Source organism: Poecilia latipinna, unplaced genomic scaffold, assembly GCF_001443285.1.
Source record: "Poecilia latipinna isolate Pla-1442-1.1 unplaced genomic scaffold, P_latipinna-1.0 Scaffold1600, whole genome shotgun sequence".
Lineage (NCBI taxonomy): Eukaryota > Metazoa > Chordata > Actinopteri > Cyprinodontiformes > Poeciliidae > Poecilia > Poecilia latipinna.
The window spans coordinates 58515-84854 of NW_015114216.1; the positions used below are offsets into that span (position 1 = coordinate 58515).

The 26340-nt window shown below is 39.0% G+C and overlaps 1 protein-coding gene across 2 annotated transcripts in view; it reads left to right on the forward strand.

The window, feature by feature from the left end:
* igf2bp2a (insulin-like growth factor 2 mRNA binding protein 2a) overlaps window positions 1–24712 on the forward strand; it is a 72238-nt gene extending 47526 nt beyond the window's left edge. The window contains exons 4-16 of one of the 2 annotated variants that reach the window (XM_015059097.1): window positions 2378–2429; window positions 5875–5938; window positions 7755–8045; window positions 8193–8327; window positions 12869–12991; window positions 15569–15704; window positions 17619–17765; window positions 18190–18258; window positions 20236–20358; window positions 20752–20826; window positions 20988–21119; window positions 21427–21540; window positions 22499–24712. In XM_015059097.1, the coding sequence (XP_014914583.1) occupies window positions 2378–2429; window positions 5875–5938; window positions 7755–8045; window positions 8193–8327; window positions 12869–12991; window positions 15569–15704; window positions 17619–17765; window positions 18190–18258; window positions 20236–20358; window positions 20752–20826; window positions 20988–21119; window positions 21427–21540; window positions 22499–22597 (1560 nt within the window). In that variant the 3' untranslated portion in view covers window positions 22598–24712. Of the gene's footprint in view, window positions 1–2377; window positions 2430–5874; window positions 5939–6795; window positions 6961–7754; window positions 8046–8192; window positions 8328–12868; window positions 12992–15568; window positions 15705–17618; window positions 17766–18189; window positions 18259–20235; window positions 20359–20751; window positions 20827–20987; window positions 21120–21426; window positions 21541–22498 lie in introns of those variants that run through there. The other variant, XM_015059098.1, reaches the window with a different exon arrangement.
* The last annotated feature ends 1628 nt before the right edge of the window (window positions 24713–26340 follow it).

Consider the following 26340-nt stretch of genomic DNA (forward strand, 5'->3'; position numbering starts at 1 on the left):
AAAATGTTTAAAAAATTTACAAAAAGTTTTCAATTGAAAAAAAAAAAAAACAAACCCCGAAACCCAAAAAAAAAAAAAAAAAAAAAACTAAACTAACAAAAAAACAAACAAACATGAACCTTTGTTTCTTTTTCTGCAAGCACTTAATATAAAACACATTTAAAGAGGGTTCAACATGTTTGGGAATTTTCTAAAATAATTTAAAAAATAATTTTTTTGAATTGTCTACATTATGCTTGCATCCCATACTTATATACTTTACTTACTTAAATATATAATAGTCATAATTGGTGGAAAAATAAATAATTATTACAAAAAGTACAAAAAGTAATGGGCTCACTGTAACTCATTGTAAATTATGCACATTCCAGCTCAATATTTATGCAAAATACACAACAGGGGCCATGTTTCCTTTTTGTAGACTTTTACTCTTTCGCTTTCTCTGGTTTCATTTTAAATATTTTAAATAGCGTGATAAAGAAATAAATGAAAACTACCATCGATAAGTCATTCTATTAACAAGTACAGTTTTGAAACTCTAAAGTGCCACTCACCTAATCAGCCTATCAATCTAAGAATCCACAAGTTTCATTAACCTGCTGCACGTTCGGTGCATCCTTATTTGACAAAAGACGCTTGACCCAATCCAGTCTTTTTAAAGCAAAGGAAAACAATCTTCTGCAAAAGTCGACCACCAAATAGAAACATGTCGAAATGGTATTTGGGGATACACACATGAGAGCATGACTGTAACGACCTTCCTCATTAGAACAAGGCTGCACTGCATGTCTTTATGGTGAAAGGTAGAGTTCCTGTGGAAACCATGCAAGTTTTTAAAGCCAATTAGTATTCTACAAAAAGTTATAAACTAATTTCCCCAAACGATGTTTGCAAAATTGGTCAAAAATTGTTTCACACACATTGGTGTGTTTTTTTTCCCCCCCTGTTTTTTTATTAGAAAATGGGTGCATGTTTAACTTTGAACAGCAGAGTAAATCAACACGGCGTTAGAACTGATTAAATGATTGCGTTAATTATAAAAAAATCAGTCACAACACAAAAATACATTAGTGTAGAAAAAGCATTCATATGTAAATTACATGAAAACAACTTTCCAGAGGGTTCACAACTCCAATATCGAGGGAAACTAATGAGGGAAAATCAGGAAGAGTGCTTGTAAGGGCCTTACAACGTACTCGCTAAAGTTTCTCTACATCAATAATGTATTTGTCCTTCCAGTGGAGGGAAACTTTAATTTTCTCCCGCATTCAATGAAATTTTGTTAATTAAAAATGAACTATGCACTTTCCGTTCCCGCTTTTACTTGCTTGAAGAAATGATTTCCATTCATTATTTAGTAAAGAGTTCGGGCAACTCAAGTCAAGGTGAACAAACATGCCGAGGTATAAAAATGTCAGAATGATGCATTATTCTATGAATAATTTCACTTCAGGTCGTATTGCTGTTGAAACAATATCATGGCAGCATCTGTGATGGACCTCAGCGACCTCTGACAGTGTTAACTTAGAGCTGTGGTTTTAAACATGTCTTACAATAAATTATAAAACATTTTTGTCAACACGCAAGTTTGTTTCCAATTTAAATATAAGAGTCCTTACAGTTAATTACATAAAAAGCTCACACAGAATTTATTTCAGTTATTTTTTTACACAAGTAGAAGCAGTACAGTCATCCTTCATAGATGAGACGTGATTTAGTTAACAATAACTTTTTAGGTTAAAAGTTATGTCAAAGGTCTGGATTTGGTTAGAATTTGCTTCATAAAATGTTAGAAATTGTTCTCTTTATGGATCAAAATATTGATCATCATTATACTGATGTTTTTTTTGTGTCTTGTAAAAATGTGCTTTTGTCTATGACAAAACGTGAGGTGATGTCTGGCACGCGTCGCCCCCAAGAGAGGCAGGAATCACTCCGGCAACCAACCTGAAAAATTCAATCTGGATTATTACTTACTGTTTAGAAGCATACCTTAATGCACAACTATCTTCTAGAATTAACCCAATGATGACAAAAATAAAAGCTCATGTACTTTCTGCAAAAATATTAGCTTCTTTCTTTACTTTTTTTCTGATTTGTTCAGGCATTTTTTAAAAAGTAACTTTGCTTTTAACTGTTTTGCAGACTCCTAATACAATTTAAGATGTAAAGCTGATGTATCTGATGTCTAATTCATCAACAAAACTTTACTCTAACCCAGGATGCTGTGCTCTAATTAGTGGGAAGGGAACCATTATACTATCTTTAAGAATTTACTCTGTCATTTTCTTTTGGACATTGTCGTTTAAAAAAACTCTGTTCTTGTCCTGCTCTGTGTATTTATGCCTCTGACATGAACTCTGCTCTCTCCCCTCAGGTTTTGGATGGCCTTCTTGCTCAGTATGGTACTGTAGAGAACGTGGAGCAAGGTACAGAACCCAACTCCTTGATCATCACGTGTTTTGTATTCATCCTTCATCCTTCTCCAACTGTTTGATACATGTGTGTCTTTTTAGTGACACACGCAAAAACACCCAGACCCCCCAGTGAGTCACGACCCCCCTGCATGACTCTGCTTCCTCATTATCATCACCGCACACATCCATTATCTAAACATAACCTATTTCTGTATATGATTCAGTCTTTATCATCTTGTCTGTCTCTGTGCGTTAATGTTTGAGCCACAGACAGGATGAGGCTCTAAATAAGAAAAATCTGCCACCCCTGGGCCTGTTAGCGTATGGATTGAAGTGGGCAGACATGGAGGAGATCCAGGAATAATGCGCCTGTGTGTTTGAGTTTTGCATCTCTTTTGGGATGCAGCATTGTGGTAACGGGGGGGAAGGCACAGCAGGCGCCTGTGGTGAAGTTTCTGAATTCGCTCATGGTGTATGTGTGTGTGTGTGTGTGTGTGTGTGTGTGTGTGTGTGTGTGTGTGTGTGTGTGGATGATTTTGCTGTCTTGTACATGAGCAGGCATGCAGTGGGGGGGCAAATAGACACCTAAAAATCCAAGCTTGAGAAAAAGAAAATTTCTTGGCACACACTTACTTACCAACGGATTCTCTGTGTGCTAAAACAGCCAGGATGAGCTACCTCCCACTGTTGTGATGACAGGTGCTGAACGAGAACCCCGCAGAGAAATTATTTTACGCCTAAAGTTTTTAAAACAGTTTGCTTCATTCTCTACCAAACAACCACCAGGGAATTTCCTCCCCCAGTTGTCTCTTCAAACATCACCGGTTACTCTGAATTACCAACAGAGCCACCTCGTCGTCTCATTGTTCCGGCTTTCCCGCCTTATGTCACTGCTCCCTGCTTCACTTCCTGCACTCTGGTTACCATTTGTTTTTTGTTTTTTTTTAGAGCAGTCCCATATATGTGTGTAGTGGCGGGACAGAGCTGGCTGTGGGGGCGAGCACAGTGCCAGACTCTGTCCATGTATCCTCTCTCTGCCAGCCAGGCACCATCACTGGATTTAACCCTTCCCGGCTCAACTTTGACTGACTCGCAATGTTTTTGGCCGTTAATTGATGTGAGCTCTCTACTCTCAGCGTTTTATGTAAGCTTTAGAAATTGGCCTTACAATTACGGAGATTTGAAGAGATCATTTTAACATTGAGGGGATTTGTCAGCGTGACCTGGTAGCTCTTGTGTGTTGTGTTTGCTAATCAGAGTAACGTTGGTTATTTGAGTTTCCGACTGGGTTGGCACTGGGCTGGATGGATAAGGGCCAGGATTTATCACCAGCTGTCAAATGTTACAAAAGACTGAATGATAAGTGCACGACATAAAAGAATACCAAACATAAATCTCAAAGAAAAAAAAAAAAAAGATTGCTTTTGGAGTACAAACATCTGGACTCTCTTTTAATCTTTTAATCGGATCCAGATCAATAATTCTTTAGACTTTTCGAAGGTTTAAACTTTTTATTTGGTATTTGACAGCTTTAGTTGAGTATTGCAATTTATTTTATTGACATCGTTACATCTGGGTCAAGGATTAAAAGCCTCCTAAATTCAGGTGATAAACAAGTGTCGTATTGACACACAGCTGACAACGTTTCAAGAACCGAGTTCAAGCAGTATGTTTGGCATTCTTTTACCAGCAGCCATCGAAAGAGACACCATACAGTAAGTTGTGACTCGTTTAGTCAATTCTGAAAAATACCAAAGATAACACAATTTCCCACATAGTCAAATTACATTCTTGGATCATAAATCAGGAGAGTTTAAGCTGAACACATGGCAAACTGTACAATATCTACCAAATGATGACGTGTTTTGCACATACTGTGCCATGTTTTTGCTGAATTTTGTTTCAAACACACAACTTTCAGATGTATCAGCCGCCACAGTTTTTGACATTTCTGGTAAATCCTATAGATTTTGTTTTTCTTCCCTTAGTCACATCCTTTAGAGTTAAGTGGAACAAACTAAACTGGATTTGAGTTTGTGAGAAGCCTCAGGTGCTTTATGTCACAAGCTGGAATTAATCGATAAGATTAAAATAAGTTCACGCCATGAAGGACTTGCGAAATCCTGCATCATTAGGTTTATTCAACTATTGTGTTGCTCAACTTCGTCTTTCCAGATTTGCCAAAGAAATGCTGGACGGCATTGCTCACCGTGATTCATTAACATAACTCATAGATGCACAATGCAGAGTAATGATTTCATGGTTTACTGGAAACATTTCTGACTTGATCAATGGAAGGTAACAAGTAGGTTTGAAGTTCCTGTGTTTTCTTGTGTTTCTCTTTTTGATGAGTGGTAATTTTAAATATGGGACATATTTATACTCTAACAAAATAGTAAGACCATGATTAGTATTTAAAAGATCCTAGACTCTAATCATTGTAAAACTTTTGTGTAAATTGAAAAATGGTTTTAGTCACACTTATGTTATGGAAACTCTTAGATACGAATCTATGACATTAGTGACTTAAAGCACATTTTTTGTCAAGCGAGGTTGTAGTGCTCATTTAGTGAAAATAGTTTTTTCCTCTAAACTGTTTTATTGTTCCTCCATTTTCCTAATTTGTAAGTGAAAGCTGCACTATATGTTTGTTTTATCAGCTGCAAGAACGCCACAAAAAATGAAAATGCAACAAAAGTCCAAAGATTAAAAACAAAATACTTCAGTAAATCTGGAGAGTAGCCCCGAAACCTCTTTACAGCCTTGTTTGTTTGGAAACAGGAACTGAAACGTATTTGAACAAAGCCTTTGGGCAGAGCTGTGCTTTACATTGTTGGACGTTCAAAATAACTCAGACAATCACATTTTTCTCCTGCGCACACTGTACTTTAGCTTTAGGTTCAGCTTTTCTTCCTTTAAAACTGAGTTAAATAATCAGCTCATCATCCAAACTGATCACCTGATTAAGCTGATTGTGTTTGTCGCTGTTTGTAATGGATTCTGTAATTAACTTCTTTCTCTGAATCAGACCTTGTGTGATCTCTGCGGATTCACACACTCCGCTCTGCTCCGTCTTCGCAGAACAACCCTTGACCACCTATCTAGTCAAGGTGTGTCTCTGTTGTGTGCTTCATCTTCGTTAATTGGCGATTATCTGCCGTGTTCGGGCGGTTATGTCGGACTCAGATCCGTTTTTGTGAAAGTGACAGCGAGGCCTTTGTGTTAAGCAGCTCCGTTTTGTAGAGGAAGCAGCAGGGTTTGGAGAGAAGCCAGCGTGCTGATGGCTGTAATGGATTCACACAGACAAGCAGCTTTCTGGGTCGCCACGGGAACATGGACGCGTGTCCGACTCACCTACAGAAAACAACAAAGACCTGATATGTGCATGTGTACTCCATTGTTTGCTGTATCTCATGTTTTTCTCTGTCTCTCTCTCTCTTCTTGTCTTGTCCCACAGTGAACACTGACACAGAAACAGCAGTGGTGAATGTTACATACGCAACCAAGGAAGAAGCTAAAGTGTAAGCAGCACAAATAATGTTACTTATGAGTAACACTCACGTACAGATGACAAACTGCAAATTTGAGCACTGCAGTTCATTGATTCTTTGCTTGACAAACTGTACATTGTAAGAGCAAGGCCAGCATATTTAGAGGAACATGCATATAAATGTTAACACATTTAAACGGGAAGTTGCAACATCATGCAGAATATGTTTTTAGTACTTTGAACTGTCTTATGTACTGTTTTTTGTTTTAACTGAGGACATGGTGAAGGATCACAGGTTGCAGGACTTTTTATACCAACTAAAAAAACCAACCGACTTGCAAGGGTGAAAGTTTGAAGGAACAAACATTGCAATAATGTTGGTCCAGAACAGGAGATTATTTCTGAATTTGGACTAAATATAAAGAAATACAATTAAAATGCTTATAATTTGGATGGTGTAGACCCTATTTGTTTTTTTTTGTTTTGTTTTTTTACCTATTCAGAAACATTCATTAGTTCCATGCTCAGTGCTGTTTTGCATTCATTCTCATAATGTATAGTAAAAAATAAAGAAAAAAAAAAAAAAAAACAAGAAAGAAAGAAAAAGTCAGCTCATAGCTGCCATGCAGCTTCTCTTTTTCGTTTGGGTCCATTTCATACTGAGAACAAGATTTTTTAAGCTGTTTCTTTGTCCAATATCAATCAAAATTCATTGACTCTGAAGAACACACTGTGATTAGATGTAATTGCTGTTTGTTTTGTTTTAAATTAATGCATCATCATCCAGAATCTGCACAGAAACACAGAATGTTTTTTTTCCATGTAATGGGAAGAATTTGTGCTTTAAAAATACCCATAGCGATGGAGTCGTGTCTTTTAAAACACACAATTTTCTCTCAGTCATCCATATCGCTGTAGCTCATATTTTTCAGAAACCTGACTTTCTGAAATCAAGCGCCAGACTGAACACATTTTTTTGTTGGTAGAGCAATATATTCCAGAGGACAACTTTGGAAGTTTTTTTTTTTTTTTTCTTTTTGGTGATCTATCGCTGTAAGTGTTGTGAGAAATTAGAGACCGGACGTGTGTGACTTTTATGTTTTTCTCCATCTTTGCTGAATAGATTCTGGCAAATGTCACTCTGATTTCAAAGCTTGGTCAGATTTGGAGGTAAAAATTAATTTAAATTGGCGAAATACTTTTTTTCATCTTGTCATGAAATCTTGAGAACAATTTATGTTCTATAGAAATTCATAATCTTTAGGTAATCCAAAAAATTTGAAAGAAAGAATATCTTGGGAATATTTAATGTGATTTTTTAATTTTTATTTTGATGAGTAACAATTTCTCTTCAAAAACACATTTTAAAAATAGAAATATTACATAACCTCTATGGTGTGGTTCACACACTCATAAGAAAGATTTCTGACTTCACAGTTATCTGCCAGACAGACGCTGACACACTCCTTAAGGAGTGAAGGCCACACAAAGTTATTGTAACGAAGCTGAATGTTAAGAGACTTCCCAGGATGTTGATGGAAAGTTTAGTGAAAGAAAAAAGTGTACAAGTGATAGAGAGATACCCAAAGCGTAAAATTTGGATAGAATCAGTGCGTGGGGTGGGCGTGCCAGGCATAGTAGAAACTATGGACTTAATTACAGCTTCCCCCTGCCACTGTGTCCTTGGGTAAGGCACTGCAGTCCAAGTTGCCTTCAAATTCGACTTGTGTATTAAAGTGTATGTGCTTGGGTAAATGAGAATGTAAAAGTTCTTTTAGTGATAGATAGGACCATTCAAAGTTCAATATTTCCTCTCTGTTTCTGCCTCCCTCTCTTCCCCCCCTCAGAGCAATCGAGAAGCTGACAGGACACCAGTTTGACGACTACTCCCTAAACGTGTCGTACATCATGGACATGGATGGCGCTTCGCCCGTCCAGGTTCCCCGAGCGCGGCGTGGGGGCCGGTCCTCCCGGGACCAGGGCACCCCCCAGCCCGGTCCGTCAGGAGGCTTCGGTTCACCCCGTCTCAGACAGCCGGACTTCCCGCTGCGGATGCTTGTGCCGACTCAGTTTGTGGGAGCAATCATCGGGAAAGAAGGCCTGACCATCAAGAACGTCACCAAACAGTCACAGTCCAAGTATGCGTTTTAACTCGGTTAAAAAGTTTCTGCTGTCAAGTTGGTTTTATTGTCCATTATCCCCCCAAAACAGAGAGCATAATCAATTTATCCAAGTCAAATTATCATAGATTTGTGAGGCATCTGATTTCCGCATCCGTCCTTCAGGGTGGACATCCACCGGAAGGAAAATGCAGGCGCAGCAGAAAAACCCATCACCATCCATTCAACACCCGAGGGATGCTCGTCCGCCTGCCGGATGATCCTGGACATCATGCAGAAGGAGGCCAACGAGACCAAGACGTAAGCCCGCATGCAGCTCCCACAAACAAACACGCGTACCGCTGGCCGTAAATATACAACCCCACGTGGAGATTAACTGTCATGTCTTCAGGGCTATAATCTCATCCTTTAACCCTGCATGCACACTTTTAAATCTCACTGTGCACTCCTTTCAGCCTGGACCACTAACACAGTAAACACGGATGCTTACCCAGGCAGGCACGTGATCGCAGCTTAGCGTCTAAGAGTCCAGGCCGGGAGATCTAATTGGGTTTGACACTTTTAACGAGACTCCGCACCTTTTTTATGGCTCTCTGAGCTTCTTCGTGGCGTAAACAGCAACCTTTATTCTGTTGTCTATTTGTTTTGATTTGTGAGCGTGCGTGTGAATGCAAAACAGTCACAAAGCCATTTTTTTTGACACAGGGAATTGCGTTTACATTTATTAAATTTTTTTTTTTATGTATCAAGAGCTTTCTTGTGCTGGTTTTTGATCAAGCCTTGTTTCTGGTTCGGTGAGAGAATTCACATGCTTCTCACTGAAATAGAAAATATTACTAGTTGTTTGATGTGTAGAGCTTGTCCTGGTGGACGAAGACATAAGGAAAAGGCAAATTTAGATCAGGGAGTTGAAGTAATACTGTGATATTTGCTAAAACGACCAGAGAGGTAGAATCTGCAGAAAATACACATATTTATCTTAATCATTCTGTGGACTGATTTTGATCACCGGTCTAAATGTCGTAATATTCCTTAATGTTCAGAAGTCCAAGTGTTCCCAAACTGACTTTATTTTATTCATGATTTCAGCACCTGAAAAGCATCAAACTATAGTTCAGAGATTCTATGCTACCCAATAGGTAATTATTATTCATTCTGATTAATAACATCTAAATTATGAGTTGAACATAATCCATAAACCAGATGTACAAAGATTCATTCTGTTTATGTTGTTAGCCAAAGTCACCACAAAGTGCTTGTGCTGCAACCCCGTTTCCATAGAAACAGCCAAATGGAAAGAATTTGACGTTGTTTAATGAGGGGTAAAAATGGCCCACTCTGCGGCTCTAAGCATAATTGGGCATCTTTTTTTTTTTTTTTTTTCATGTCCCCAAATTTTTGAAGCTAATCAAATTTACATTGCAAATTCGTTTACGGTGCTTATTTATCATCCAATCAATAACACAAATGGACAAAATTTAATTTTCTTCATTTTGTGGTTTAACACACCTATCATCTGGTCTCCATGGCAACGACTAAATGGTAATCAAATTGTTTCAGGGTGGGAAAATAACCTGCCCTGCAGTTCTGACCACACGCCTCCTTTGAAAATTACTGAAATATTACACAGTTGGAGAGATGTAAAGAAGAATTTTATTAGGAAAGTCATAAAGAGAGATGAGAGATACAGAAAGTTTAAATACACAATGACAGTAGAGGAAAACACATTCAAAACTAGCATCAGCCCATCCAAAGGCCGAATTTTATGTCTCTTATATTTATTTTTTATCTTAATATAAATTATTAAAATAATTATTACCTATTACATTTATTTATTTTAACTTTAAAACTTTACACTCATTTCTGTATTAAATCATATAATATTTTTAGCTCTAATAACCTTCTTAGTTTCTTTTAAATTAAACTTGTTAAACCACTAAAATTCCTTTATTGTATAGTTTTGTAGAATGTCCTTAATAAGCCAACTCAGCCACGTTTATTTTCTCATTCTTCTAATTTAAATAGTTGTTTAATCTGCAACCTGATTCCCATGACAACAGCCAAACATCAATATGACACGTGGAAAGGATCAAGTTACAAAAAAATCTAAATAAATATACAAACTTTGGAAAGTAACACTTTGGAGAGTCATATTACTTCCCTACCAAATGTGTAAAAATGTACGGTGGTACAAAATGGTGACCCTTGCCCAAAAGAGTTGTATTTTATTTCATTTATTTATACATTTTTTTATTAATTTATGCATTGTGTTTCATTGTTGTTAACATTTATCTAACTGCAGCTGTCCTCTAATTTAAAGACATAGCAGTGATGTCACAATTTCTTAAAATATGCAAGTTGTATTTGACATGCAGAAAAAAAAAAGGATTTTACAATCTGCACACATTTCTGAATGTTGTAATAGAAAAGAAAAAACAGTGTTCATTAAGTCTGGGTATTGTTGCTGTAAGTTTTTCTTTCTGTTGTTTATTATTACTATACTCAAAGTGAAAGCAAAGGAGTTTCACTGTTTCAGTTGGTGTAATCTACCTCAATCAGTCAAGCTCTAATCCTGCCTTCAAAAGTTACAATGACGCCCACACCTCTGAGATAAGTCAACAAAGGGACAGCGACTGCCTTGCCTGGGTGCCACACCTGCAGGAATAAAACCGGTCGCCCCTGCCTCTCTCCGCCCTGTGATTTCACTCAGCCTTACCACACTGAAACTCAAACCACAAAACCCACACATCTGCCATTCCCTCTCACTTCACCCCCAACTAACGTCACCCTGCAGCATAGATCTGTATTTGCAGATCGCAGCCCCCCCGCCCGGCTCTGAAGACACGCCACGTCTGAGAATCAGGCCCCGATGAAACCCCCAGCATCTGGCCACCCTCCACCACACCCCCGCCACAACCCTGATTCACATTTACACCCTGTAATTGGCACACAAAGCAGAAATGCATATAATGCAGAAGTTGCACTCCTCCTTTTCCTGTAAATGATCATACATGCCATCTGCTCCCGTCAGAGGCAGATGTGGTGAACTCATACTTCGTTTGAAACTTTAAAAGCAATGGCTTTTTTTTTTTTTGCATTTAATATTTTGTCAGCACTAACAGAGCACAGGGAGCTTTTTATTGTCTAATTGTAGATATATTATCTGCATGTTTGCAGAAGAAATATTTTGTCAGTACTAACAGAGCACAGGAAGTTTTTTATTGTATAATTGTAGATATATTATCTGCATGTTTGCAGAAGAAAATATTTGTTTGGCTTTATATATAAAATTGTCCAAGCAAAATTGTGCATTTTTCTCATCCTGCATCTTTACTCCACAATAGCTGAATGTTATTTCAAAAATAATAATTATCTGTACTAAACACAACAGAAAAAGTGACTCACCTTCCATTGCTTTCAAATTACATGAAAAAAAAAATCCTCCAGAAAAACATGAATCATCTGATTCAAAGTATTATTTTTCTATCTATTTTCTATCCTAACGTTTTTTTTTTCTGGTCTGCAATTTGGTTTGGGTTACCCCAAATTACCTCCAATGTTAGGTTTGTTTCTTTGGACTCATGCTGGAAACTTATTACGAAGAAGTACATAAACTAACTGAGTTCTGCTGTTGTGGTAAAAAAATAGTAGGGAATGTTTTATTGGAAAGAATGCAAGAACTGTGGTTCTTCATATCAAATCAAATTGCTTTGTTGTTTTTAATCCCCTAAAACAACAAGCCTTTTCAGACGAAACGACTTGTTGTTGTCTGAGGGATTTTCTCAGTTGCACTTTCTTGTTTATTTTGAACTTTTGAGCACAAAGGAATTCTTATTGAAATCAAACAGAATCAAAAACCAATTCCAGGAAATCTTTCAGCTTCCTTTCCACAGCACACCCGATGTAATGTGCCTACAGACCAGGTGTCCAAAGGGAAGCTAGGAGTAATTCATTGTACCTCAGGATGGTTTCATGCAGCCCTGATTGGCTGATCAACTATAGTAAATTGGACAACAGACGTTACTCCAAATTACTTGTAATGTTGGATAAATACAGCAAGAATTTGTTTTTGGCATTAAATGGTTTCACAAACATCGGAGGCTTTTTTTTTCCAGATAGACATTGAATTACAGTTCTATAAGCGAGAAAAATCTAAATATTTAATTCAAATATTGTGCATTTATTTTATTGTTGAGCAGCTAAAATGAAACAAAAAATGCACTCGTAATTAAAAAAAAAACAATTATCTTTTTAAAGTAAAATGTAAACTTGACATGTTCAGCTTTTTAATTTCAAAAACTGTTTAAACACACTGATTTTTTTTTTTTTGTCTTTATTCCTTATTTCCTTTAATATTATTTAGAAAACAAGATCCCTGCGCAGGAGTAGAAGTAAATAAATTGTAGTACAGTTTGCTTCTTGCTCTGGAGAAACTCTTAATTGCATCTAAAGCATGCTCATGTGGCCTCAAAACCTGTCATTTAAACACTTAAAAAATTCAGGCAAAGGAAGCTGGATAGCAGCTCAAAAATATTTTTAACCAGATTTCAACCTTCCAACAGAGGTTGCCGTCCTGTAAGTGCTGCACCAACTAAATCACTGGACAACTACAGGAATCTATATGGGCTACATCTGATCTGCTTCTTATGAATGTCTCTGGAAACATAAAGAGATCAATCATTTAGCTGATCTATCAGAAGAAGTCCTGTGCTTACAGCAGCGTTTGCTCCGAGGCAGCTGCCCACATTCCACAACATTCCTCACACCCTCGCCGAGGTGTCAGCGACACTCAGTGGAGCCAGTCATCGCAACTAACCTTTTGTGTGTTTGTGCGTCGGCAGGACAGAGGAGATCCCTCTGAAAATCCTTGCCCACAACAGCCTGGTGGGCCGACTGATTGGGAAGGAGGGCCGCAACCTGAAGAAGATCGAGGAGGAGACAGGGACCAAGATAACCATCTCCTCGTAAGTCGGGCGCTCAATCATTTACATGTCGCCACAGGCTGATGAGTAATTTAAACGACGCCTCTCGGATTGATTGAAAAAGTTTATGACTCGAGAAGAAGAAAAAAAATCTTATGAATGTAAGGCAGAAATTTAAAGAAGACCGACTTTAAATGCAGAATCTCTTTCAGCTGTGGATGGCAGGACGGGTCAGGTATATTTAATGCTACGATGCTCAGTAATATGGAGGATGCAAATGAAAGGAATACATTGTAGAAATCTTTGTGGAAACTACATCAATGAAATTCCCTAACTTTTCCAGACTGCACTGCAGCATTGTGATCACTTTCTCTGACCCACTCTCTACTTTTTCCAAACAAACAAATGAAAAAGAAAATATATATGGAAAGTTAGAAGTAACGTTTAAATTCTTCTCCACCCTAATTTCACTTCTGTCCGGTTCTGTCCGACTCATCCCGTGTGCCACAGTCTGCTGGGGAGATAAACGTCTCTTCATTCAGACTCACCCAGGAGCAATAAAGGAACCGAATGAGCATCCTAAAGTCGTATATCGCTGCCGCATCTGCAAACACAGTTGAAACGCTTTGCCCGAGTTGACGCCGTTCAGGTGGAAAGTGCCAAATCATTTCCGTGTTCTCACAGTTTTAAAGCCACGCAAGACCTTTAAACCTCAGCAATCTGCGGCACTGACCCATGTACATTTCTGCTCCCAGGGGACATGCAAACACATCCAGGCGCACGGAGATCAGCTTACTCATTCTTTGTGTCAGTGGCATCGCACTGAATATTTTCTTCAGTAAAGTTGGTGGTAAAATACAGAACATTTTGAGCGTCCAGTCCAGCCTGACATGAGGCTCCCTCTGTAGGAGCAGGAATTGCGTCCTGCTGAGCTTAACCACAACCACATTGCGTATAGATAGACTTGATGCTGCTTTAACCAACTGGGAAACAGGATTTTCTGTTTCATGGAGCCACACCCTCCTTCCTGAATGTTTCTTTTTTTTTCCTTTGTCTATGTTGTTCCACCTAACTGAGCAGTTAAAAGTGAAAATGTGTAGAGTTGATTACGGCTCCCTTTCCCCAGGATATGAGTGAGGAGGTGATTACACTCCATTTGACTGAGTGCGCTCAACCTGCTCTGAGAAACAGATGGAGATCCTTTTGGGCAAACTGGTGATTCTGTGAAGCATCCTCTGTTTTTCTAAAGGAAAATGGACTGAAAAGTGTAAACTGCTGTATAAAACTCAGGCGAATCGTTTTATGGAGCCGTAACTTTGATGAGTACTTTGATTTTCCAAGAACCTGTCTAAAAAGTGATATTCTATTAAGCGTGCAGTCGCTGGAAAGGTAAGAGTGAGAAAGGGAGGATTGATTTTGTTGGATGTGCGATGGTTTTCTTCACTCTAAGTTTTTTTTTTATGTGCATTTTGTCTATATTAGCTGTAAAAAGCAGAAACCGTTTGCTACTTTCCAAGCGCTGCAGCTTTTGGTCGGATGGATGATCTTTGTTTCTCCTTCTTGTGCGCGTCGCCGTGCTGCCGTTCCCAGGCTGACCTTGCCTCACTCGTTGTTTTAAGACTCATTTCACACAATGTTTCACAGAAAGCTTGTTTTACTCATCCTGCAGAGGCCTCGGCCTGAGAAGAGAGCTGGAAAATGTCTTCCCGACTTGTCTCCCGAGAGGCTTTGAAAACAAAAAGGGGGAAAAAAAAACCCTCCGTTATGTCAGCAGGACTATCTTAGTTATGGCTAGTGGACTGCAAATTGCGTATGTGTGATCTTAAACTTGTAAACAGAAATTGTGCCAACATCCAGATGCAAACAGGTCTGGGAAGAATCCTGGCAAAGGATTTAACTTTGTCTTGCTTTGATAGCATTCAACCACGAACCTCAATGTATTTTGTTGATAATTTTGGTTTTATCTCAACCCAAAAACAGCGGCTAATTGTGAACTGAAAGTAAACATTTAAGAAAATTAAAATCTGAAAAGTATACAGTGGAACATTTTTTTGCCCGTTATTCCTTGAACTGTAATTTAAATTCATTTGTAATGAGATTAAATGACACACTGGCTGACTCTACTTACTAATTAGTAAACTTCTGCAGGCAATTGAGTGCACTCATGCATTAGAGTAAATGCGCCTGTATACAAATGCACACCACACTTTTCAGATCTGTATCTGTGAAAAACATTGAAGCCTTTTATCCCTTTTATCCCACTTCACAATCATGTACAACTTTGTGTTGGTCCGTCTCAGAAAATCCCAATAAAATACACTGAGGTTTGTGGTTTTCTCGCTATAAGAAGCAAAAGGCACAAATACTTTTGCAAATCTCTGCTTTTCTGCCGGGGTGTCAATATTACGCAAGCCGATGTAAAAACACCAACACCCAAATACATATCACAGCTAAACTGTTGTTTGGATGCATTTAAATTGAACTTTAAAAATAAACATGTTTAAATATCTGAGTTTGAGTAAAAAAAATAAATAAATAAATAAAAATATGCAGAAAGAAACTGAATCTGAGTGATCCTACATTTCCTCTTGTGATTTGTGTGTGCGCTCCGTGTTTCAGGTTACAAGACTTAACCATTTACAACCCTGAGAGGACCATCACGGTGAAGGGAAGCTTGGAGGCTTGTTGTAAAGCCGAGGTGGAGATCATGAAGAAGCTGAGGGAAGCCTACGAGAACGATATCGCTGCTATAAATGTAAGCCCTCTGCGCTGTTTCTGTGCCGTTCATGTGATGATTATGACCGTCAGGTGACTCACACTGACTGACAGGTGAGCGGCGGGGAGGACTCGGGGGTTTGGGAGGGGGGGGGAGGTTTGACCGCAGGACCATATTAGCTTCCCCCGTAGTGTGTTACCGCCAGCATTAGTAAGGCCCGCTCTGTAAACAGATAACAGTAAACGATCGCTGAATAGCTCATTAAGTGAGCTGAGTGTTTGAGTGCAGCCTGTCTCCGTGCCTCTGACTCACACTCCCTTCCCCGCTGTGTGTGTCTGCGTCCCTGCTGCAACACACCGCGTTTCCCAGCATCCATCTGATATCTGCGGGTCGCTCTTTCGCCCGGCTCCTCTTTCACGCCGGCCCTGTGACATCATCAGCCGCTGGGGTCAAGCCTCGGACGAAGAGGAACAGCGGGAATGTCACGCACTGCGTGCTCTCTGCTGCACCGCTGATGAGCATGAAGGGAGTGGATGGACATGGCGCTCATCAAGAGCAACAGCTGAAGCTCCTGGAGATGCACACATGAGATCTGTTATAAGCTGCTTTTATTAAGTGTGTCAGTTCAGCTGGTTCTCCACTGTTGTTATTGCTTTAGTATTATATTATCACCAGGAAGTATCACTCAGAGACTATATCCCTCGGGCTCGGTTTCGTTTCTGTCGCGGTGAGCTGTAAGCGGAGTGGGCCATCTAGAGGGAATCTTTCGATATTACAAAGAACATTCAGGAACGAAGGGCGACAGAGGAAACTGGAGGTTGTGTCATGACCCCGGAAACACGAGCGGCTGACTTGGCTTTGAGGGCAGAGCCATTTTCAGGATTTTTTGGGGAATCAGTTTGGAAGAGCTCGGGTGCTTATGACTGGTTCAAACAATTGTAGGCACAAATAAATCCCTCTAGTAAAGTTCAGTTGTTTCAGAAGCTTAAAAAGCTGTAGCCATGTTATGTTTTCCAAAATTTTCTAAATATATTGTAATGTCAGTAAACATTTGAATGTAAAGGAAGTAATTAAAATAATCTCTTTATTTATTTATTTACTAATCTGTGATATTTGGCAGATCAAAATCATGTAGGTAAGTCTGACTTAACACAGTGAAGGTTTAGTCTGATTTAATGTCAGACAGTGAGGAAAAAAAAACGTGCATTTCTTACAGTTTATGTAATCAAATCCTTATGACACGCTTCTGTGCAACAACTTTAAAAACAACAGCAGCTGTTTAAGAATCAGTCTTTGGTGGGTAGTGGGTTCAAATCCCTGCTGGGGATTTTACATGTTCCCCTGTGTGTGCTTGTTTCCCTTCGGGGACTCTGGCTTCCTCATGCCAGCCTTAAACATGCTTGTTAGGTTAATTGGCCTACGAATGAGTGTGTGCATGTGTGGTTGTTTGTTTCTGTGATTCACTGGTAACCTGTGCAGAGTGTACCCTGTCTCTTGCACATTGACTGCTAGAGATAAGCACCAGCCAAGATAGATTTGATTTTTACAGCTGCTCATGTTTTGGAAATTTTAATCTCGGTCTTTTTTATTTCTTGCATCATCAACAGTTTTATCTCCAGAACACTCAGCAGTGGTATAAGATACGCGATAATTTAACTTTGTTTCTGTGGCTATGCCCATTTTTCCACCATTACATGTTCTTACAAATAAAATTCTCATTTTCACCCCAGCTTGGTAGATATCAGTAGATCGGTTATAATGGCCATTGAAACTGAGATTTTTGGAGTTGCTAGCTACTGTATGTTGGTGATGTCCTCCCAAGGCAATGATCAATTAGGCATTTCAGAGATGTAAAGTCCTTGTTAACACCTAAGACCTTCACTAAGCTTTGTCTTAAACAAGGGGAAAAAGAAGAGTTCGATTAATTAAATCCAAATCATTCTGCATTTGCAGCAACAAGCTAACTTGATCCCAGGCTTAAACCTGAACGCCCTGGGCATCTTCTCCTCTGGTCTGCCGGTGCTGCCCCCTGCTGCTGCTGCTGCTGGACCACGTGGTGCAGTGCCCCCTGTTGCACCAGCAGGATACAACCCATTCTTAGTGAGTCCTCTTCTTTTTTCTTCTCTCTAAACTGCCATTTATGCCTTAATTGCCTTTTTGGATTAGTTCTGTCTGTGTTTGCAGGACATGGGGTAAACCATGTTCTCCTTGAAGTGCTTTTAGAGACAACAGTACAGTGTTGACTCAGGTCTTCCTGCTTGATGTAGTTTGAAACGAGCAGAATTCCCCCATCTTATTTGGATATGAGTCAGTATGTGTGCGAAACAAAAGTCTCCACTCATTTCCCAGTGTAAGTGCTGTGAGACAGTGCGCGAGAATGCACGAGCGTGCTTCACGGTCAAAATGATGAGTATGTGATTCACTGTGAGTGGGCGCCCTGAAGTCTTCCCCCCAATAATTAGCCCAGTTTGTGTTTATGTGGGTGTTTAACATGCCATCTGATGGGGCTGTTTGTCACTTCCAGAGTCACTCTTCACATCTCAGTGGCCTGTACGGGGTTCCTTCAGCAAGTGCCATGCCCCACCAGCACTCAGTACGTTCCCTCTGCTCCGCACGCCATTCACTGCCGCCTCAGTCATCTCAGACTATCTCTGAAGTTTACTCACTGCTGTGTGTCAGATTACAAAACACATGTGACAGAAATACAGACGGTAAAGGGGGGAATTAAATGACCTTTCCAAAGGTTAAATATTTTCTTAGTCGTTAGCAGCTGGTTAAAAAAAAAGAAGAAAGTAGTAGAAACAGCCATAACAATCTTTAAGTATTTTGTTCCCATAACTGTTACATAAACATTCAATTTAATCCCATTAAACGTCAGTGGAAAAAATATTATAAGGGACCAAGTAAATGATTCCCAAGCAGCTATTAGCTGAAACTCCAGCGTATCAACGCAAGTGAACTGAAGGATAATTCCTACGAGTCTGGTAAAATGGGTTTCCTAAATATTTTTCCCTTTTTTTATGGTTATGTAACTTTCATATGCTGCTTTCAGAAATGTCTTATCCTGCCCTCCTCTTCTCTCCTTTTTGATAATTAGATACAGAATCCATGAAGAGTAAAGAGTGCCAAATAACAATATGTAAAAATACAATTATTACATACAAAATAATTATATTTACCTCAATTAAATGTTTTGATTTCATTTTAAAAACTAGATATAATTATGATTTAACAAACTACATCATGTTTCTGTGCTCAAGCACATTATGAAATAATTTAATTGATGAGTCAACTTCTCTCAGTGGGACGAATTAGGGCTTTTATGCTTATTTTCACTGGAAATGTGAAGAAAAGTTCAATAAATTGTTGTCATTTCTGTACTACAAGCTCTGGGTGAGCAACTCTAGCTTCTATATCTCTAGTTTGGTCTGAATGATCTGTAATAATAAAAAATAATAAAATATCACACTCTGGCCTACTTCAGACAGGATCAACGTTAGCCCAGCTAACATTGAGAGAGTGCTGGCTTTGGCTAACACGCTTTCGTGAACTTATTAAAGATATTTCAGACCAAACTAGAATTATAAAGGTTGGTGTTTCTCACCCAGAGTAAACAAATAACAACGAATGATATTGATGTTATTTCTGTACTTTCCAGTAAAAGTATTGACCTCAGAGTCTTAGCAAACTTGGAAGAAGTTGCCTTGACTTGCTGTTTGAACCAGCCAATCAGATGTCAGGGTCCATCTTGAAGCTGCCCTAAACCCTCCCACTCAGCTTGACACAGTATCATGATGGGCTTCAGCACAGGAACATGAAATGATAAAATAATTACATTTTATCATGTAATTTATCATGTAATATATGTACTGATTTCATTTTAAAATGAAATCAGTACATATAATCGAGGCACATTAATTAATTAATTCTGTATTTAATAAATTATTTCTGTTTATTTCCACAGAAATAATTAAATAATTATTAAATAATTACAGTTATTTAATAAATAATTATTTGAATTATTATATAAAATTGTATAAAACTTAAACTTATTTATTGTAATTTGGCACTCTTCACTCTCCGTAGGAATCTAAACAGAAAGTTAGTAGTGAAACGCAGCCAAAGAAAAAAATTTTCTGACAGTCTTGAGGACCTTTTAGTCAACATCCTTATTTGCTTCCATTGAAGAGAGTTCTGCATATTTACAGTAAGTGATGTAAATAACAGGCCACTGCAGCTTCTCAGTAAGCATTTTGTGTAAAGGAGAGATGTTGGATCTGCTGTTTTCGCTGTTTTCCATCGCATAGTCACTAAAACACCACAAATATTTCTGGTGGGGGACTTTTCATCCCGGATTTATCCTGTGGTTTGTCAAAATTCACTTTAAAAACCTCAATGCGTGAGCAATTACCACGCTAGGCAAGGATAATCATAAGTTAATCACAGTTAATAGGAAATGTTTCATTCAGAGATTTCCAATTTTTGTTTTTTGTTTTTCCATTTCCTGATGAGTTGCGACAAAATTTTTGTAATTGTTCCCTGCGTTGTGGTTCTTCTTTCTTTGGTTCAGCAACAGGCTCCAGAACAGGAGGTCGTCTACCTCTTTATTCCCACTCAGGCAGTCGGGGCCCTGATAGGCAAGAAGGGCCAGCACATCAAACAACTCGCCCATTTTGCAGGAGCTTCCATCAAGGTGGGTCTTTTCGCATCACTCATTCTTTGACCCTGAGCGACAAAAAAACATTCAGAGTGGCTTTAATCATCGGTTCACGCTGGAGTCCTCAAACACAAGCTAAACATGCCATGCATTTTTAAAAAGCCAATCATTAAGCGGATGTTATTAAGTCGTAAATGATTGCCATGTGAGTCAGCAGCACTTGGCCGACCGCAGCCTGGGCGGCTTTTGTGATTAAACGGCAGATGACTTGAAAATTGGACACTTCAGATAATATAACCAGAGGCAATTCATTTATTTGAATTTTTATATTACATTCTGTGAATTTATGTTTAATTTATTTTTGAATATTTGTCAGATGATTAGGTATTTAAGCTCTTCCTGTGAAGACGTATGAATGTTTCTCGACAGATTGCCCCAGCCGAGAGCCCAGATGTCGCTGAGAGGATGGTTATTATTACTGGAACTCCTGAGGCTCAGTTTAAGGTAAAAAAAACACCAACTCGGTGTGATTCAATCATCAAGGAAATTTGGACCATTTTTGCATGATTGACATTGTGACCTGTGCTATAGTAAACAGCAGTGAACCGTTGTTGTCCCCACTTTCCCCAGTCTCTCCTTGCCTCATACCCTCCTTTGTATTTCAGGCCCAAGGTCGGATATTTGGGAAGCTGAAAGAGGAGAACTTCTTCTCAGGAAAGGAGGAGGTCAAACTGGAGACGCACATCAAGGTTCCCTCGACCGCGGCCGGCAGAGTCATTGGCAAAGGTGGCAAGACGGTGAGCACACTCTTAGTTATTCAAAAGAAATTATATTTACACTATGACAAACATTTTAACTTTACATATCACATTTTGTGTGTTTCAGTCACAAGTTTATGGGGTAATAAGGACCCAACAAACATCCTGGAACCAAAGAATGGTTCCAAAAATATGTCTAAAGCCTAAAGCTAGCATGACATGTCCAGCGCATGATGAGACCTGTAAATGTTTATGACCAAGACGATGTCTGTGTTTAGTACGTGAGCCTGCAGGTGAAAAATCCAATCCAGGATCTTAATCTGTGCCGATGCATGATGTGTTTCAGGTTAACGAGCTGCAGAACCTGACGAGTGCAGAGGTCATTGTACCGCGGGACCAAACTCCTGACGAGAACGACGAGGTCTTTGTGAAAATCAGCGGGCATTTCTTCGCCAGCCAGGTACACAGAAACCAATCCAGCACAGAATGAAAGATTGTTGTTTTCGGGGCATCTCTGGGTTTTCTTCCAGGTGATTTCATTTTTCTCTGGAGCCAAATTTGTTTCTCTTAAAGTTGAGAGGAGAAAAAAAGAAAGTAATTCAATCAACCAGAGCTTGAGCTTTAATGTACGGCAACAAGGAGTCAAATAAATCAAAATATATTTCAGCAATATTTTTCTCTATGTATATTTTATGGTGTTATAACTACAAACCTTAACATATTTTATCAGGATTCTATGTGATTGTGCAACAAAGAAAATGAACTAGAATAAAGAGCCACTGAAGAGTTAGCGGTAATGTTCTTTGATGCGGCAGTGCCAGAAGAGGCTTCAAGGGCTTGTACAAAAGATGCTAGAATAGGCCTTTGTTGACACAATGTGTTCCAATGTATCAAGTTTCTATGAGTGAAATGAAATAGTTACATTTGGAGTCAATCTTTGTGTGTCTATAAAGCCTTTAGCTTGTCTCCAGGCACAAAGATTGAGCTTCCTTTTTATGAATATCAAACCTGATGCCACCTTATGTTGTAAAACTCTAAAATTAAATGTCAGAGATTTTTAGACTTTATTATTATTATTATTATTATTATTATTATTATTATTATTATTATTATTTTATGGTGGTTTTTATGGATTGGCTTGAAGTTTTATTTCATTTTTATTTGATTCTGTTTCTTGGGCTCATATTTTCTGAAGGCTCCAACAAAGCTCATATTCTTCTAACTGTGTCTAAACTAAAATATAATTCCCATTGCTTGGTTCGTGTTTTTAAAAGAGACAAAAAAAAAAAAAAAAAACGTTCACTGCTCTCACACTGCTACGAGACAAGGATCCGTTTCCAGCTTCCGACGGGAATTCTGCAACTTGTTTCGCGTTTTGCACACACGTCACTCTCACCTGTTCCCGTTTCCTCCGGCAGACTGCACAGAGGAAGATCCGGGAGATCATTCAGCAGGTCAAACAGCAGGAACAGAAGCACCAGCAGGGCGCTGCCGTGTCACCGCACCACTCCAAGTGACCCAGCCAGGCGGCTCCAGTGGGCACCAGCCAATGAATGTAGCCCTCCCAAACGGACAGAGACTGACCCAGACTGAGGCCGAGGCCAAGGGGCGACGCGCGGGGCAGACCAGCAGCAGCGGCGGCGGCGGCGGCACCGGGATCAAAACCAAAGAACTTCGCTACGGGGGGAAACAAGTGAGAGCCAAAGGCTGAGGGCATTGTGTGCACTGCCAGCCCTGTGAGAGCAGACAGAGTGGGAGAAAATGGACTGATACAATAAAAGAAAAAAGAAAGACCAAAAAAAAAGAAAAAGGAAAAGAGAAGAGAGGTTTAAACAGCATAAAATTTGGTAAATAATGTCTTATGAGTAAAATAAAAAAAAAATAAAAAAACACACACACACAGGAAATGATATGTTGCCCTGCATAACGTTATCTCTTTAGTTGGACTAACATAGGCCTAAACAGATCGAACAAATAAACCTATTAACACGAGTGCACACAAGGCATTTTGGATTGACGGTGTGAGTTAGCGGAAGAGCGAGTGGCGGAGAGAGCGGCTCCTCTTTGTGAGAATATCCTTAGCAGTATTAATGCAGAGTAGAGACATACATTGATACACACTGAGAATATGCACTGTTTTTTGTTTTGTTTTGTTTTTCTTCTTCTATCAGAATGACAGAACAACCTGGTGCAGTTTTAAATGTGTTAGCTGGTTCAGGAGATTGAGCTGAGTTGGCCATGGAGAGCGATCGACTTCATCCCGTTTTGTTTGCTGAATTTAAAACCCCTGAAAGTAAATCTGATGAATGGTTCTGAGTCTTTGTAACGAGCCTGTGTGTGTGCCAACGCAAAAGATAACGTCCCCTTCCTGGCATCCCTCACTGTCATTTCTCATGCTTTGCTCTCTTTTTATTTTTTTTCTTTAATCAATTATTTCTTTTCCGCTAATTTCTGTGTTTCATTGCTCTCATCTGGCATTGCGTTCTTAATAGGTTCCTTGTTTTTGTTGCAAAGGAACATGTTTTTTTTTTTTTGTAGCCTTTTTTGAAACATTGAATTGACTGCCACTTTTTTTTTTTTTTTTTTGCTAAAGACAGGTGAAATGAGATTTAACCGTATCACCCTCGCATTCTGTGCAGCGATGTCTAAAACAGTCCGTTAATATATATATTTAAATATATATATATATATATATATTAAAAAAGGCATTGACGATCAAAGAAAAAGAAAATTTACGTCTTAAAGAAGCGGCGCACCTTAGCTAATGAGCAGGTAATCATTTGTTTTGAATGTGCACTGTCACACGCTTGGCCTTAAGGGGACGTCACAAGGGCCAACAGAAGGTGGCAGAGGGCCCGGACAGAGGGGACAGGGTTAGGGTGGGAGGGCGAAAACATGTTTAGTTTTAGAGAATAGGCATGGGCCGGTAAGTGAAATAAAAATGCTGCGGTATCGTAGTATTTAGACATAAATTTTATATAAAAATGTATGACATAATCTTGCTATTGTTATTCATTAAGATCCACAAAGCAGCTACTAAAATACTGTAAAGTACAGTTATTATTACAGCTTTATGAAATGTTATCTACACCATACATTTAATACTATGTTGGTAAATGGAATTATGCAAAAAGACTACAATAAATAGACACTAAATTTAGTTGTAGTTTTCAAGTAAACAAGTGGGGGAGGGGAGGATGCACGGCTACTTAATCCTCTGAACAGCCAGAGAAACCTCAGGTAAAATTATTATTTTCTCTGGCATGTTATTAAAAAGACTTTAAAGAAGACTCTGTGGGTGGAGGTTCTAACTGAGTGAAGAACACTTAAAGTTAGTAAATGTCGGAATCAGTGAAGTGCTCAAAAACTAAATCAGTTGTGAAGAACTAAGGTTGTAAGAAGCGATTTGAAGAGAAACTTTTTGTCAAGATGTTCATTTTGGCTGCGAGAGAAAGCAAGACTTCTACCAGATAACAGGATGGCTTAATAGAGCACAGCACCGTTTGTAATATCTTATCCTCTTTGAGCTTTAACCTCTGTCACAGAAAATGCTGGTTTTGTAAATGCTGAGAGCCTTTTAAAAGTCTCTGAGTGGAGATAAAAGATCCATAGTCACATGGCGACTGCTGCTTCAGTGATGCCACCAAAATGTCAAGCCAATTAGTACCGGTATTTTAACATGTTATTTATAGAAATTATTAAGAAATAATAATGTATTTAATCGCACTTTTCTCAGGACCCCAATTTCTGGCAGACCCCCTAACAACAGATGCACAGACTACACCAGCAAAGACGATGCAAAAGAATGTATTGAGTGCTGCACGACTTCAAGCCTGCAGCATCGACTCTGCGCAAAACATGTTGCTATTGGGATTAAGACCAGAGCTAACAATATCTACACCAGTCCATAACAGAGGAAACAAAGGGGATCAGAGACACATTAATTCAGTCTATGTCAGACCTGGCTGCTTGGGTTGCATTTGTGCATTCAATGGAGTCAGTCATCAATCAAAAATGTCCTTTGCTTAATTTATCAGATAATTGATAAAAAGCAATCATTTGAGACTATTAAGTGAATTAATTTAGATAGCCATATTTAAATCACGTCATATCTCTTCTCTAGTATAAGTAATTAATGACGATTCACGGCAAAAGCATTAGAAAAAGTTATTTTTAAATCTTAAGGAGGAATCAGCAATGGCTAAAATCGGTATCAGCAGGTCAAAGCTTTACGAACATCAGCCTCAAAATTTGTAGGAACGAAAGGACGGACGGTTTTATCAATTTTTAATTCTTAAGCTTTTTACAATCTCGCTATACGTTCATGCAGAGAACCGGCCCATGCCTATTGGAGGTTGGGAGTCTAGGGGGTGGGGCTTGGCACCGTATGACCTGTGGTACACACACAACCGCAAACGTGACCGCATCCACGTTTGGCTTTAACCCTCTCTTTGTCAGGGAGCTTTCTAAACAAACAGCATGACAGCTGTGAATGTACAATATGCAGCCTTTTTTTTTAGAACACATCACTCCTGTCGTGTCCAGCAGGCCGGCCCAGCCACACAGATTGTCACCCTCTTGTTCATTCTGTTATCTCCCCTATATTGGAGGGTTTTTTTTTTAAAAAGTAATCGCTGGTGGCCGGCCGCCTCTATAAACCCTCTGGACTCGCAGGTCATGGTGTCCTTTCGTGCTTTACTTTGGAGAGACTGTGGAAGCTTGTTGCCTTATTTTGTCACCTCTCAAACATCACCCATCAGCTTCATCTTCCAGACGCAAGGTTATTGCCAATACGCACAGCTTCCTCCGTGTGTGTCTGTGTGTGTGCGCGCACACGTACGTATGTGTGTGTATGTGTATATATATAAAAACAGAGTAATATTTATGAATCTATTTTTTCCTATTTTGTGATGAGATCTATTGATAAGAAACAAAAAAAAAGAAAAGTCCTCTTCTGTTTTTCTTTCCCTCCCTCAGTGGGATACTGCCATATTATTTTGAAGGGAAGTGTTTATTTTCTTGAAAACTAAGACTATGAAAAATAATATAATAATAAATGATAAAAACCTGAAAAAATAGGAGACAAGTCAAGTGAACCACGGCGTTAACTATGGTTGGGATGTGAACAGTGCGCATGTCAGTATTGTGATCTACCTCAGGCTTCAGGGTACCTCAGTCCAATCTTTCATTTCCCCCTCTTTTTTTTTTTTTTTTTTCCCCCTTTTTTTTTTTTTTTTTTGCCCCAGGTCTGTTTTTAGTA